Source organism: Hyaena hyaena, unplaced genomic scaffold, assembly GCF_003009895.1.
Source record: "Hyaena hyaena isolate Hyena2069 unplaced genomic scaffold, ASM300989v1 scaffold_44, whole genome shotgun sequence".
NCBI classification, from domain to species: Eukaryota; Metazoa; Chordata; class Mammalia; order Carnivora; family Hyaenidae; genus Hyaena; species Hyaena hyaena.
Genome location: NW_024080676.1, coordinates 484,984 through 501,152, shown reverse-complemented (window position 1 = coordinate 501,152; position 16,169 = coordinate 484,984). Strand labels below are relative to the sequence as shown.

General features: G+C 39.0%; 1 protein-coding gene across 3 annotated transcripts in view; it reads right to left on the bottom strand.

The window, feature by feature from the left end:
• Positions 1-5,986, bottom strand: part of BTAF1 (B-TFIID TATA-box binding protein associated factor 1) — a 105,843-nt gene extending 99,857 nt beyond the window's left edge. For 2 of the 3 annotated variants that reach the window (XM_039230227.1, XM_039230228.1), the window contains exon 1: positions 5,520-5,986. In XM_039230227.1, the coding sequence (XP_039086158.1) occupies positions 5,520-5,533 (14 nt within the window). In that variant the 5' untranslated portion in view covers positions 5,534-5,986. The remainder of the gene's footprint in view (positions 1-5,519) is intronic. The other variant, XM_039230229.1, reaches the window with a different exon arrangement.
• Positions 5,987-16,169: the final 10,183 nt, after the last annotated feature.

Sequence of the window (16,169 nt, the reverse complement as noted above, 5' to 3'; positions counted from 1 at the left end):
TTTAATTTTTTTTTTATTTATTTCTAAGAGAGAGAGAGAGACAGAGCAGGGGAGGGTCAGACAGAAAGGGAGTCAGACTGAAACAGGCTTCAGGCTCTGAGCTGGCTGTCAGCACAGAGCCCGACGCGGGGCTCGAACCCACGAACCGCGAGATCATGACCTAAGCGAAAGTCGGACACTCAACCGACTAAGCCACCCAGGCGCCCCTATTTTATCACAATTTAACAACAAAACCCTTTGTATATAAGTACTTTTGAGGAATAAACCAAAGAAACCATACAGATTGAAATGTAAATGCTTCTATATACCTGTTCTGCCTCTACTTGCTTTTTTGTCCCTAACTTCTTTATCAAAGTATGAAATATTTGACATACTACAATTTACAATAGTTCCTTCTGTCAATCCTACAATGAACTGAAACTAGCAGTAATGGAGGAAGAGGACTAGCAAATACAAGAAACCTGTGCTGTCCTAGAAATCATGAATGTCATTTTAGCTTCTTCTCTATCAGTAGGAAGGATCCTCTGGAATTTCCCCCACATTAAGAAACTTCTGGGGCGGCTGGGTGGCTCAGTCGGTTAAGTGTCCGACTTCAGCTCAGGTCATGATGGCACAGTTCATGGGTTCAAGCCCCACGTCAGGCTCTGTGCTGAAGCTCAGACTATTATTTTTTAAAAAAGCTAAGAAACTTCCTTTTATTTGGCGGAACAGGACTGTTGAAACATTTCTCTGAAGTGTCACCTACAGAGAGAATTAACAAAACTGAGCAAAATTCTGATCAAATGTAGTAATTTGTTTCTTTCCTAAGAGGGTATGATCCCTTTTTTCCAGAAACTTTTCTAGATAGTACACCATTTTCAAATGCAAAAATTTGTCACTTGAGATACAAATAATGCAGATTCTAATAATGCAGGCAAATCATAATTACTGTCTAGACATTTTAGACATGACCTTTATAGCTTAGATTACTAAGGCAAAATTCTCTAAATTATATTTTTAAACTTATATGACCAAGGGAGAACTATATTCATATTAGCTAGTCAAAGTACAATAGCTCAACCAACTGTGGCATAAACTGCCAAAGGTATGGTAAACAATCTTTAAAAAAAAATACTGTAGTAACCCGTGGAACTTAACACTCACAGATTCACCATTTTCGGTAATGAACAGAAGTCTTAACAATTCCTCTAAGGTTGCCTTTACTGTTGATGGCCCAACCAAGTGATAAATGTTACTGGGAGAAAGGTTCACAAGACAAAACAGCAGCATTCAAAAATTTAACAATTATTATTTCAGCTGTTTGAAAGCAACACTGAAAGCTGTGATGTATGTTAATGTCTTTTTGCTGAGGTTGGTTTTGTGGGAACAAGTAGCTCATGAATGAGCTTAGCTGACGTTCCAGTATTCACATCTTAAGGGCAACATTGTTCTCAACTCCTACATTAAGAGTCTAAAGGAAGGGATGCCTGACTGGCTGAGCTGGAAGAGCATGCAACTCTTGACCTTGGGGTGTCAGAGTCATGAGTTCAAGCCCCAAGATGGGTATAGAGATTACTTAAATAAAAACTTTTAAGAAGTCTAAAAGAGTCATACATTTTTCAGTAATACTTCACTGCATTTTACAGAAAACTTCCAATACTACCATTGTATTTCCATTTTTAGAGTCTCAAAGCTGTTTATAAGACTTAACTCTCCCACAAATCAAGAGTTGACCATGTATTTGAAAATTTTGCCACAGTCTTACAATTTAGAGTACAGTAAAACGAAGACTCTATAAAACTATAAGTCGGGTCTAAAAAAAGTGATCACACAGGGTACAAGTATGATTGTATTATATCGAATTTGCATTATAAAAGGCCGCACTATCACAGATTTGCACTATATTATTAAACTTTTAAAAACAGTTCTGATACCATTATGTTTCTAAAATTATAATCCTGACCGGATATTCAAGGCTATAGTGAAAGTTTGTCTTCCTGGGGGAAAACTATAGCTAAACTACAAGGACTCAGTGAAAACACTGGAAATAATCTACTACAAACATAAACCATGGTAAAATCATGACAGCTATTAAAACAAGAAACAAAATCACTCATTCATTTAAAAAAAAAATGCATAGGGCACTTACTAGGAGCCAGGCACTCTGCTGGGAAAAAAAAGATCAGACATATTCCCTTCTCTCCAGAGGGCATATAAATCCAAGCAGGGAGGAGAATAATTAAACAACTACAGAAGATGATATTATGACTGACAGAAGCACACATTGGTGCAAGTAAATCAGATTAACTAAAACCAAAGAAAGCTTCCCAAAGTGACATATAAGTTTACACCCAAAATCTAAGGTTAGCCAGACTTGGGGTGGGAGGCTGGGAGGGTAGGAAAGAAATGTTCCAGAAAGAAAAGAACGGGAGGTGAGAACACAGATTCAAAATGAAAACGAGAGAAGAGGAGAGAGACACAAGAGATGCAGAGAACCTGATAGAAGGTAAAGCTAAAAAGGTGAAGTAGGAACCAGATTACAAAGAATCTATTTTGTACTTCATGCTAAGGCAAAAGAAGGCAACTCAAAGGTTTTAAGCAGAAAAATGACCACATTAAATTTGCATATTAGCAATAATATAGCTGAAGTGAAGAATAAATTAGAGGGGCGCCTGGGTAGCTCAACTGGTTAAGCTTTGACTTTGATTAAGGTCATGATCTCATGGTTCATGAAATCCAGCCCCACACCAGGTTCTGCACTGACAGCTTGGAGGCTGCTTGGGATTCACTCCCTCGCTCTCTCTCAAAAGTAAATAAATATATTTAAAAAGAAAAAAGGGAATAAATTAGAAATGCCATAGTTGGCAGGAAGAGCAAGTGGCTGCCGTCACAGGTGTTTTGGATTAAATATGATGGTGGTACAGAGCAGGATTGTGGCAACTGGTATGGAAAGAAAGAAGACTGGCCAGAGAAAGATTAGAAAGCTAGATTAACAGGACTGGATTTGGGGACTGATGGAATGGGGGGAGGAAGAGAGAGGGAGAAATCGTTTATCATTACCAGATTCCTGAACCTGGCAATTAGACGGAATGATGGTACCAACTAATCATTTCCCTTCTGTTGGAAATATCTACAAGGCCTTAAAAATATTAGAGTCTAGGGGCGCCTGGGTGGCTCAGTTGGTTAAGCGTCCGACTTCGGCTCAGGTCATGATCTCACGGTTCGTGGGTTTGAGCCCCGCATCGGGCTCTGTGCTGACAGCTAGCTCAGAGCCTGGAGCCTGCTTCGGATTCTGTGTCTCCCTCTCTCTCTGACCCTCCCCTGTTCATGTGTGCACTCGCTCGCTCTCTCGCTCTCTCTCTGAAATAAAATATTTTAAAAAATCTTAAATATTACAGTCCAAAAAAATACTTTAGATTTGATTCTGGCAAATAGGATTTCTATCTCGTGAGCTATCTTCCACCTATTCTGTATAAAATGTTAAATAAATCTGTATTCTGCAAGCACACACCAACAGGGAAAAAAAGAAATTTCATTAGTAAAGAAACATGCTTAGTGCACAGAGAAGGCCAGAGTGAAGTTAAAGTTTGCTATTTAAAGTGAATCTGCAGGGGCGCCTGGGTGGCTTAGTCGGTTAAGCGTCCGACTTTCGCTTAGGTCATGATCTCGCGGTTCGTGGGTTCGGGCCCCGCGTCGGGCTCTGTGCTGACTGCCAGCTCAGAGCCTGGAGCCTGTTTCAGTCTGTGACTCCCTCTCTGTCTGACCCTCCCCTGCTCACGCTGTCTCTTTCTCTCTCTCCTAGAAATAAATAAAACATTTAAAAAAAAAAAAAAAGTGAATCTGCAAATAAAAAAAGAACTAATAGTATCCCGAAAACACGGAAGGTGTCTCAAAAGTTTCTTCCTTGAATGATATTACCAAAATATACACAGGAGTAGCTTTTACATAAAACTAGGACAGGCTTTTTTTTTTTTTTTAAGTAGAATTTAACAGAATTTTGGTAAAGAATCTAAATTAAAAAAAGAGCACCATTCTTTTGAAATCCAAGATCAAGAACAAAGGACAGCAGCTTTCAAAACCCACTCATTCAATCTGAAAGGCAAGTGCTCTAAACTTCTGTAAATAGATTAGCACAGGCCAAGCAGATCGGTCTCTTTTTAAATACTTTCATTTTGTCTCTATAAAACTATATCCAATACTGTGAAGACGTATTCTGCTCTAAGAGTAATTTCAAGAGCTACTCATTCTCTTAAACATTGTATCACCTGATAAACAAAACTCATACCAAGTAGACGTATCTATATATTTATAATGTATATATTTACATGGAGGTAACAAACTAGAAAATACACCTTCCAGTACTTGCAAAAATTTTAAATGCCATTTTATTCTTTCAAGGCAATTTTATATATCACAAAATAAGAATTTCCTCACCTCGAATGGATTCAACTAATCTACGAAATAAAAATTAGATGCTCCGTACTACGAGACCCTAGCAACTCCCTTAAACCAACTCCCATGGACTTCTCCCACACACGATTTCATCAGTTATCGGGGGAGCCTGTGAGGGATGGGTTATTCTCTTCACTCACAAAACAGACAGAGCTTGAGCACCTAGGCTGTCAAGGCATGTGCTCAATTAACTGTGGAAAAAATGAATGAAAACTACCTGTTTTCTGAACTATCCTTGCTTCCTTTGGCCTAAGTGGTAGAAAGACGCAGTTCTCACGAAAACTTTATCAACTCTAGTGAACGTGGTGATTCCTGACTACCACTACAGGGACTATCCCCTACTTACACTTCCAAAACCAAACCTTTAACAAAGAGTTTTCCCACCTTCTATATTGAAGGAGACGATTTTCCTCCCATAGCCTTATATCTTATGGCATTTCCGTAGTTTTCATAGTCTTTCCTGTTGATAGGCAACATTATTTTAAAATAAGTGAAGGTCTGTGATAACTTTCACCCCTTAGTAAGAAAGACGGTGCTAACAGAACTTGCCAAAGATCACTTACGACTGAAGGTCTGCTGTTAAACAAAAGAATTCTACTGTAAAAAAAAAAAAAAAAAAAAAAGTCTTCAGGAAAGAACACATCCCTAAAGCCATAAATAATTTCTAACATAATCAGAAGTTCATTTAGACAACAGTAATTCAAATCTCCTAGACCTCGACAGTTATTACCAAGTTTTCCCATGAAATGGAGGCTAGGCGTCTGCCTTAGAACACTGAGAGGTAACTGGCTCTAGAACTGAAAGAGGGAAGAGAAACCAGAGAAGAGAAGCATGGTGAGGAAAGGCAAACACTAGCTCTAACGTGGCACGGGGTCTATTCAACAACAAAAAAGACATTTTGAACCGATTTACGAGGAGTAACTCGAGCCCAAACCCTCGCCCACGGAGGGGCGAACTCCGAAGTCTGTGGAAGAAGGCGCCGGAGCCCAGTGACAATGGGAACCGACCCTGTCTGAGCGGGGGCACTGAGAGAAGACCGTGCCTCCCCTGGGCCACCTTCCCGTCCGCTCGTCAGCGGCGAGACCCACCTGGAGACCGCCATGGCCGGGCGCCGGCGGTTCGGAGCTCCCCGCGAGCTACGCGCCGCGCCGCCGAAGCGCTAGTTTCCAGAGAGCAGAGCGGCGCAGGCCCAGGCCGCGGTCAGAGGGGAGCGGCCGGTGCGGCGCGGGGTGTCCAACCGCGGGCCCTCAAGCATCTGCCCCGCCGCCTGCCCGAACTCGTCCCCACTGCGGCCGGGGAGCAAGGGTCTGAGGCGGCGGCGCAGGCGGCAGTCCTCCGACCCGCACGACTTCAAACCAGGGGCCCCCAGCCCCGCTCTTTGCTGACGCAGGCGTCGGCACGCCGGACTGAGCGTCAGCGCGCCGGAAGTGACGTCAGCTCACCGCCAGGGCCTCTGCTTCGCGGGTGAGGCCGAAGAGTGTGAGCACTTTCTGCTGGGTGGCGTGCGCCTACGATAAAATGTTCGTGGTCATCTGTTTGTCGTTAACAGGCAGGAAAGATAAATAAGGGTCCCCTTATTTCCTAGAGAAGGGGAAAACGGCGATTAGATAAGGTTCTGGTTCAAAAACTTGGGTTTCTAATTCGTTACTGCCCTGACCCTCATCCCAGCACACTGCTAGAGAAAGCAGGATCCTAACGACGTTAGGATGCTCTACTTCAGGTGGCGATGCCAGTGGCAGGGGTGAAAGCAATAAAGATCTGCCATGGCACTTAGGACACGACTCCAGTGTTTGCCATATTTGCCACAAGTTCTGCATAGCTATTGTAGGGAAGGGCTTCCGCCAACCATTTTGCCAGACCAAGTTTGATTTCTTACGTGTTTATGTTGTAGGTTTCACCAGAGGTGAAAATTCCCAGACCCCCCTTTTTTTTTCTAACAGGGTTATTCAGTCGCTTAATTCGTTTTGATTTTAAACATTCTTTTGTCACTTAGTGCAGGTCCTTACCACCTTAAACTTGATTTTTATGATAGTGGTAAAAGTATTTCTCCAGCTTCTTCAGTCGAGCCCATCTTAGAGGCCACAAACAGATAAGTATTTAAAAACACTGCTTTTGGGGCGCCAGGGTGGCTCAGTCGGTTAAGCGTCCGACTTTGGCTCAGGCCATGATCTCATGGTTTGTGGGTTTGAGCCCCGCGTCGGGCTCTGTGCTGACAGCTAGCTCCGAGCCTAGAGCCTGTTTCAAATTCTGTATCTCTCTCTCTGACCCTCCCCTGTTCATGCTTTCTCTCTCTCTCTCTCTCCCTCTGACAGAAATAAACAAAACATTTAAAATTTTTTTTAAATAAAAACACTGCTTTATCATGTCACTCTGCATATAAAACTTGTCCATTGGCTTCTCTTTACCTGAAGAGTCTATGTAAAATGAAGCTAGTGTAGAAGGTTATGGAAATAAAATGAGGTCATGTATCTGGGAGAGCTCACAAGAAATTTGTTGTAAACCACAAATTAGTAAATTAAGGGAAATGAAACTAACTTAAGTACCTGCTATGAAGTAGGCATTTGGCATGCATTATTTCATATAATTCCTAGGCCAATCCTGTTAAGTAAGTTTTAATCTTCAATTTAGAGGTGAGGAAACTAGAAAGTTTAAATAATTTGCCCAAGATCTAAGCTAGTAATATTTACTGTTCATTAATTCAACAAATATTTATTTGGCACCTGCTGTGTGTCACACACTTCACTCAGCACTGTTTGTACTGTTAGATAAAATCTGATTAAGCTGATGTTCAAGTATCTTCACATTTCCTAGTCTTTTCACACCCACCTTCTCTATGTAGTTCCCACCACTGAAAATAACAAGGTACCTATTTAACTGATTATGTACTACATTCATTTATTCAGCTGAAATTAAGTACCTACCACTTACCTCTCCTAGAGATTGGAGCTTCAAAAGGAACCAAAACAGACAGGGTGCCCACTGTGGTTGAACTTATACCCTAATGGAAAAAAAAAGAGTAAACAGATAAATAATAAAACATGTTTGTATCCGTGTAAAATAGAATGATGAGATAAATTGGGTGATTAGACTCTAGACTGGGTAATTAGGGAAAAAACCAAGGAGGCACTTAACCTGGCAGGTGGGAGACACCTGTGTGAATATCTGGGGAGTCTTTCAGGTAGAGGCTACACCTAGTGTAAAAGCCAAAGAGAAATCTGTGTGGGAGACCTACTGGGAGAGATAGAAAGGGGCCGTTGTAAGGAATTTGGATTTTACTCTAGATGGGGTAGAAAGTTATAGGAGAGTTTTAACATGTGAATAAAATTATCTGATACACATTTTTAAAATATTACTCTTTAATATCCAAGTAGTGAGTAGACATATAGTTCTAAATGACATTTAGAAGAGAGGAAATGACTAATATCATGGCTTTGTAAGGGATGGTGTAATAAATATATTGATGTCAGACTGACTTGATCTTATTTTTTTTTAACATTTTTTTTAATTTATTTCTAGGAGAGAGAGAGAGAGAGAGACAGCGTGAGCAGGGGAGGGTCAGAGAGAGAGGGAGACACAGACTCTGAAACAGGCTCCAGGCTCTGAGCTGGCAGTCAGCACAGAGCCCGACGCAGGGCTCGAACCCACAAACTGAGAGATCATGACCTAAGCGAAAGTTGGACGCTTAACTGACTAAGCCACCCAGGCGCCCCGGGACTGACTTGATTTTACATCTTTCTTCACCACACTTAACAGCTGTGTGTCCAGGGGAGTTGCATAACCTTTCTAGGCTTCAATTCTTTCATCTGTGAAATGGGGATAATAATAGAACCTCATAGGTGGTAGTGAGGATTAAATGAGATAATGAATAAAATGCATTTACCCAAGTGACTGCCACAGTAAGCACACAAAAATATTAACAACATCAATTATTCTTTTTGTTAACTATGTGACCTTGAGCAAGAGACTTAACTTCTGTATCTCAATGTCCTCATCTGTAACATGGGAATGATCATTATACTGATCCACAACACATGTCTCAAATCCATGACACATGGTTTTCTGAATTTAAAGGTTTTTTTAAGATTTAGATTTAGATTTCAGGTTCTGATTGGATTGAGTAATCCAATGCATATACCTTGTATTATGTCACAACCCAAAAGCTCAAAGGGCAGCACCCTATAATCAAATACATTTATAATCTGCAGCAAAATGTATAAATAACCATACTAACAGGAATAAATCAAAGACTGTAAATAGCTCTACGCCAGGTCAGGTCAGGTTCTGCTGCCAAATGAATTTTTTAAAGTATGGTTTTTAGATCCTTTTCAGTTTCAGAATTGTAAATAATGGATTATGAATCTATACTCTCTAAAGTTATGGTAAGGATTAAATAAGTGCTACATGATACACTTTAAAAATACCAAGTGCTAAATCAATATTAGCTATTATTTTTTACCACCAGAAAGGTGGTTTCAAAAATCAATGGAAAAAGAACAAACTATTGAACAAAGAATGTTGGAAAATTGGCTCTTCATGTGCAGGGAGAAATCAAATCCCTGCTTCATACCATATCCCAAGAGAAATCTCAGATGGATTAAAGTTCTAAAAGTGAAAAAGCTTTTCTACTAAAAGTAGAAAAAGTTCTATTCCAGGAGTGTCTGGCTGGCTCAGTCAGTAGAGCATGTGACTCTTGATCTTGGGGTTGTAAGTTCAAGCCCCAGGTTGTGTGTAGAGCTTACTTTAATAAAATAAAATAAGGGTGCCTGGGTTGTTCAGTCAGTCAAGCGTCCAATTCTGTTTTGGCTCAGGTCATGATCTCATGGTTCATGAGTTCAAGCCCCATGTCAGGCTCTGCACTGACAATGCGGAACCTGCTGGGATTCTCTTTCTCCCTCTTTCTATGCTCCTCCCCTGCTCGTATGCTGTCTCTCTCTCTCTCTCTCTCTCTCAAAATAAATGGATAAACTTTAAAATTTTTCAATTTCAAGGGGCACCTGGGTGGCTCAGTCGGTTAAGCTTCTGACTTCGGCTCAGGTCATGAACTCACAGTTCATGAGTTCAAGCCTCGCGTCAGGCTCTGTGCTGACAGCCAGCTCAGAGCCTGGAGCCTGCTTCAGATTCTGTGTCTCCCTCTCTCTCTGACCTTCCCCTGCTCGCTCTCGTTCTCGCTCTTGCTCTCTCACTCTCTCTCTCTCTCTCAGAAACAAATAAAAAACATAAATTTTTTTTTTTCGATTTCAAGATCCTCAGCCTCCATGTCCATGTTTTCCTCCACCTGTTTATCTTAACCATAGGCGTGGGTATGGACCTATGGTTGGGATACTACTCTGGGTCTCCTTTTATACCCCCTTTCACAATTGCCCTTCTCCCACTTGACTAAAGAAAGGCATAGTTATCATCCATTTCAAATCTCATTTGGGATTCTATATAATAACATTTAATACATGTACATTTTTATATTTTTTATTTATTTTCATTATTTTTAGTTTTTTCCACCATAACCAATATGGGGACTGAACTTAACACCCTGAGATCAAGAGCCACATGCTCTACACTATGAGCCAGCCAGGCACCCCTATATTTTTATTTTAAAATTTTAAGCATGAGGCAACACTCTGACTGTACTCCTAATAACTTTGATGTGAAAGTCTAGATAATTTAACCAGATACTCTATACTTTTATGTTCATATCAAACTCCCTATGATCACATGAGAAGGGAGGATAAAGTTAGTGGATGTATCATTCCACTATCTTCTCAGCATTCCCTGCAGTTATTGTAGCCACGTGACATAGTTCTGGCCAATGAGATAGAAGTCTGCTAAGAATTCGTGGGAAGATTTTTTCTTTCTTGAGACAAACACTACCTCTTACTCCTTGGTTTTCGCGGATGTATGATGCCTTGAGGTGAAGCAGCCGTCATTCCAGCTCTCTCAGAAAAGGTTGTCTCAGGAGAAGTTGACTCTATTCTCATGCTCTGGGTGGTCTAAGGATAATTCCATCCCCATTGCCAATGGTTAGTCTAGTTATGAGTGTGTGAGGCTAATTCTGCACTAATTTGTTGACCTAATTTGTTGTGAAGTTTGTTGTCAGCTTCTAAGAAAGTCCTTTCCTGCTTTTAAAAAAGAGACTCATGGAAACCAATCTTCCTCCTACCCCACCCTGTCCCCTTTCCTTGTGTATTTTGCTTTCATAACATACAAGTGTTATGGTCTAGTGAGTTCAAGTTTACCTATTCTTTCCTCAGTGGTAAATGTGATAAGAGGTGCATTAAGAAACCCTCTCCTATCCCAAGGTCAAATATTCTTCAATATAATTTCCTGATAGTTTTATAATTCTGTTTTCTTTTTATTTAAAAACATTTTTGTTTATTTATTTTGAGAGAGAGAGACAGAGAGCAATAGCAGGGGAAGGGCAGAGAGAGAGGGAGAGACAGAATCCACACCATCAGTGCAGAGCCCAATGTGGGGCTCAAACTCAGGAACCGCGAGATCATGACCTGAGTGGAAACCAAGAGCTAGATGCTTAACAACTGAGACACCCAGGTGCCCTTGAAATTGAATTTTTAAAAAAATCTTCGTAGGCCTATACATTTCTTGAAAAGTTGTTAGGTATCCTCAGCGGCACATATACTCTAGTTTAAAGACCACTGGTCTAGGGAAATGCTCTTGTACACAAGGTCTCTACATGGGTGTTTACTACATCATTGTTTATCATCTAGAAAACCTGGAAATGATTTCAATATGCATCAGTAGAGTGATGGATAAATTAAATGTAATGTAGCCATACAGTGGCATACTAACAGCAGCAATTAAAGTGAATTAACTAGATCTACATATGCCAATATGAATGAAGCTTGGGTGCCTGGGTTGCTCAGTCAGTTAAGCGTTTGACTCTTGATCTTGGCTCAAGTGATGATTTCAGTTTGTGAGATTGAGCCCCATGTTGGGCTCTGCTCTGACAGCGCGGAGTCCGCTTGGGATTCTCTCCCTCTCTCTCTGCTCCCCTGCTCTCTCTCTCTCAAAAATAGATAAATAAACATAAAAAAATAGATGAAGCTCAAAACCATAAGTTAAAAAAAAAAGCAAGATACAGAACAATATGTACAATAGCATAAAATTTCTATAAATTCCAAAAACTACACTTACACAGCAATACTATTTATATTTTTAATTATGAATTATTTTAAACATACAGAAAAATATAGAGAATAAAATCCACCCAGGTTTAACATTAATGTTAATATTTTATTAGTGTTAATTATTTTATTAGTTATTATTTTATTAACACTATTTTATTAGTGTTAATATTTTACCATATTTGCTTCAGATAAGTTTTCAAGAAATCAAAGATGTAATCAAGGTCTTATACTCCTCTCTAATCCCATTCTCAGGGCACCTGGGTGGCTCAGTCAGTTGAGCTCTGACTTTGGCTCAGACCATGATCTCACAGTTCACGGATTCAAGCCCTGCATCTGGCTCTGTGCTGACAGCTAGCTCAGAGCCTGGAGCCTGTTTCAAATTCTGTATCTCCCTCTCTCTCTAACCCTCCCCTGCTCACACTGCCTCACTCTCTCTCTCAGAAATAAATAAAACATTAAAAAAATTTTTTTAAATAATAATCCCATTCTCCTCACTACCTTCCCAAAAAGAACTGTTAGGGAGTTTGTGTGTATACTTCCTGTCCATGTTTTTATCATTTTGTTTTACATATGTGTATCTGTAAGCAATAAAAAGTACCATGTATAAGCTCATTTATAATTAACCAATTAATTAACACTATGTTTCTAAGATCTAGTCCATTATATGAAAAGCCATAATTTATTCATTGCTCTACTGATTGATACTTAGGTTTTTCCGATTTTGAATTATTATAAAGAAAGTGCAGTGACTATATTTGACATCATCTTTACATATATGTGCATAAACAAAGAGTTATTTCAAGTGGATTGAAAGAATACACCCAACTTATGATAAAAATGCTGGTTATCCTGGCTGGGCATAGGGTAGGAAGAAAATGGAATTTGATAGGGATAATGAAAATATAAGAGTTATGTAATATTTTTTCTTTCAAAAGTTAATGGAACACATATATATTATAAGACATTAATATGTTAATTCTTAATTGTAAAGACTAATTTTTAATTGCTTTCTTCTATTTTTTACATTTATTATAAAATATTTTGGGCACCTGGGTGGCTCAGTCAGTTAAGCATCCGACTTTGGCTCAGGTCATGATCTCATGGTCTATGAGTTCAAGCCCTTCATCAGGCTCTGTGCTGACAGCTCAGAACCTGGAGCCTACTTCAGATTCTGTGTCTCCCTCTCTCTCTGCCCCTCTCCAGCTTGCACTCTATCTCTCTTTCTCTCAAAAATAAATAAACATTAAAAACTAAAATAAAATTAAAATATTTCAAAAGTACAAAAATGTTGAAAAAATTATGCAGTGAGCACCCATATACCTACCACCTAGATTCTACAATTAATATTTTACCATATTTCCTTTATAACATAACTATCTACTACTCACTTTTCTCTATTCATACCATCCAGATTTTTTATACATTTAAGAACAAGTTGCTAGCATCAATACACTTTATCCCTAAACACTCGACATAGATATCATTAACTTAGGTGGAATGATTGTTTATAGGTTTGGCTTCTTTTTTAGGTAAAAGTGACATACAATAAAATATATGTATCTTACATGTTACCTAAACCTCTACCAAAATATAATATGCTGCCCTAAAAATATACAATCCCTAGAAAGTTCCTTTATATTGATTCCTGGCTAATATAATCCCCCATTCATACCCCAGAGGCAGCTCTGTTCTGATTTTTTCCCCACCATTAATTAGTTTGCTCTAGAACTTTGTATAGATGCAATCATACATTTTGTGTGTCTTTTGTTGTCTGGCTTCATTTGATCAACACCATGGTTTTGAGATTAATCTCAAATTGTTGCATGCTATAGCAGTTCATTCCTTTTTATTGCTGAGTAATGAACAGCTTTTTATTACAATTTTTTTATCCACTCACTTGCTGATAGATAATTAGTTTGTTTCCCCTTTGAGTCTATTACAATGAATAAAGTGCTATGAAAGTTCTTTTACCTGACTTTTTGTGCTCATATGTTTTCATTTACTTTGGGTAGATATCTAGAAGTAGGATGGCTGGATCATAAAGTATTTAACTTTATAAGAAAGTGTCAAACAGTTTTTTAATGTGATTATACCACTCTATACTCTCAATGTGTGAGAGTTCCAGCAATCAACTTTTTGCCTTGAACGCTGTACTAGGTACAAAGAACTAAAAAAAATCCTTGTCTAAAAAGGTTACAATATAATTTGCGAGATTAGGCAAATACAGATAAAACAAAGAAAATTTGAATATTGAACTATGCAAAGGTGATTTTACATACAGAAAGAATTATGTGGTCTTTATTGCTGGCTCAGTTGATAGAGTGTGCAAGTCTTGATCCCAGGGTCATGAGTTCAAAGCTCCATATTGGGTGTAGAAATTACTTTAAAAAGGAAAGAAAAAGGGGTGCCTGGGTGGCTCAGTGGGTTGGGCGTCCAACTTCTGGTGAGGTCATGATCTTGTGGGTTCCTGAGTTGGAGCCCCGTGTCGATTTTGTGCTGACAGCTTGGAGCCTGGAGCCTGCTTCAGATTCTGTGTCTCCCTCTCTCTCTCTGTTCCTCTCCCACTCACACTCTGTCTCTCTCTAAAAAATAAGGATTAACAAAAAAATTTTAAGGGAAAGAAAAAAATACCAAAAGGCAGGAGGCCTATTCACCTCAGAAGTTTATTGAGTCAGGCGCTGCAGCTGACCTCTAGGAGAAGGCAAGGAGATACTGCATAGACTGTTCCTTATGGTAATGCATTTCCTTCATCTAATTCACAGGGCAGGGCTAAGCAGCTGATCACTGAAATTATCAAGAAATGCATCCCATTCTAAATCATTAGGTAGTCTAGTATGAATCCAAACAGCCCTGTTGGATCGTTGATGCAGACAAGATCATTTTTAAAAAATCAATATTTCTTGTTTTCTTACATATGTCACATCATATTTTAAACAGTGACTTTCCTTGGGCTACATCAAAATTTAAAACTTTTGTGCATCAAGGGACACTATCAACAGAGAGGCAACCTATAGAATGGGAGAAAATACTGTAAATCCTATAGCCATACGCGGTTAATATCTAGGGGTGCCCACCTGTCTCAGTTGGTGGAGCATGTAACTCAGTTGGCATTGTGGGTTTGAGCACCATGTTGGGTAGAGAGATTACTTAAAATCTTTAAAAATGTTTTGAAAAAGAGGTTAATATCTAGATATATAAAGAACTCCTACAACTCAACAACAACAACAAAAACAACCTGATTAAAAAATAGGCAAAGGATTTTAACAGGTTCAGGTTCTACTGAGGTCATGATCTCACGGTTCATGGATTCAAGCTCCTCATCCGGCTCATTGCTGACAGCAGGGAGTCTGCTTGGGACTCTCTCCATCGGCCCCTCCACTCCTCTCTGTCTCTCTCTTTCTCAAAAATAAATAAACTTAAAAAAAAAAAACCACAATGAGATATCAATCCACACCCAACAGGATGGCCATTATAAAAACAAAAACAAGCAAGCAAACAAGCAATAAATAACAAGTATTGGCAAGTATTTGGAGAAATTGAAACACGTGTGCACTGTTGCAGGGGATGTAAAATGGTGCACCCGTTATGGGAAACAGTATGGAGTTTCCTCAAAAAATTAAAAATAAAATTTGTTTCTAACATGAAATTAATTCTACTCTGGTATATGCCCAAAAGACTTGAAAGCAGGAATTCAAACAAATATTTGTGCAGCCATATTCAGAGCAGCATCATTCACAAGAACCAAAAGGTAAAAGCAACTCAAGAGCCCATCAATAGATGAATAGACAAACAAAATGTGATATATATATATATATATATATATATACACATACACAGTGGAATATTACTCAGCCTTAAATAGGAAAGAAATTCTGAATATTACTCAGCCTTAAATGGAATTACCTTGAAGACATTAGGCTGAGTGAAATAAGCCACTCATAAAAGGACAAATACTATATGATTCCACTTATAGGAGGTAACTAGAATAGTCAAATTCATAGAAACAGTGTTGAATGACGGTTGCCAGGAAGTGAAGGAAGGCAGGCATGAGGAGTTATTGTGTAATAGGTACCTTTGGAAGATAAAAAAATGTTCTGAAGATGGATGTTGCTGGTGGTTGTACAACAGTGTGAATGTACTTATGCTACTGAACTGTACACTGAAAAATGCTTAAAATGATAAATTTTGTGATATGCCTATTTTACCACCGTTTATAAAAGGTAACTTATAGTAAGACATTCCCTCTTTCTGACATGGTGTAGCACATCTGTGTGTCCGTTTTCCTCGGGGAACAATGTTTCTGACAATGCCTCTGGAATCGCTCTCTTAAGGATTAGGACTTTTCAGATTAATAAACTTTTTCATTGTAATTAGTACAGAATGTCACAAGATGTCACTCTTTAGCTGCAAAACGATTCCAATTCAGTTCAGTAGCACATCAGAAGTAATGCCAGAGCAACAGACAAGTCTGTAACTTACCAGTGCTTTATTCCCACAAATACAGTTTTCTGGGAGAAAGTTTCCATCTTTGACGTACATTAATATGCTACTCTTATTTAGGAAACATATTAATATTTGTTAACTTCATAGGTACTAATT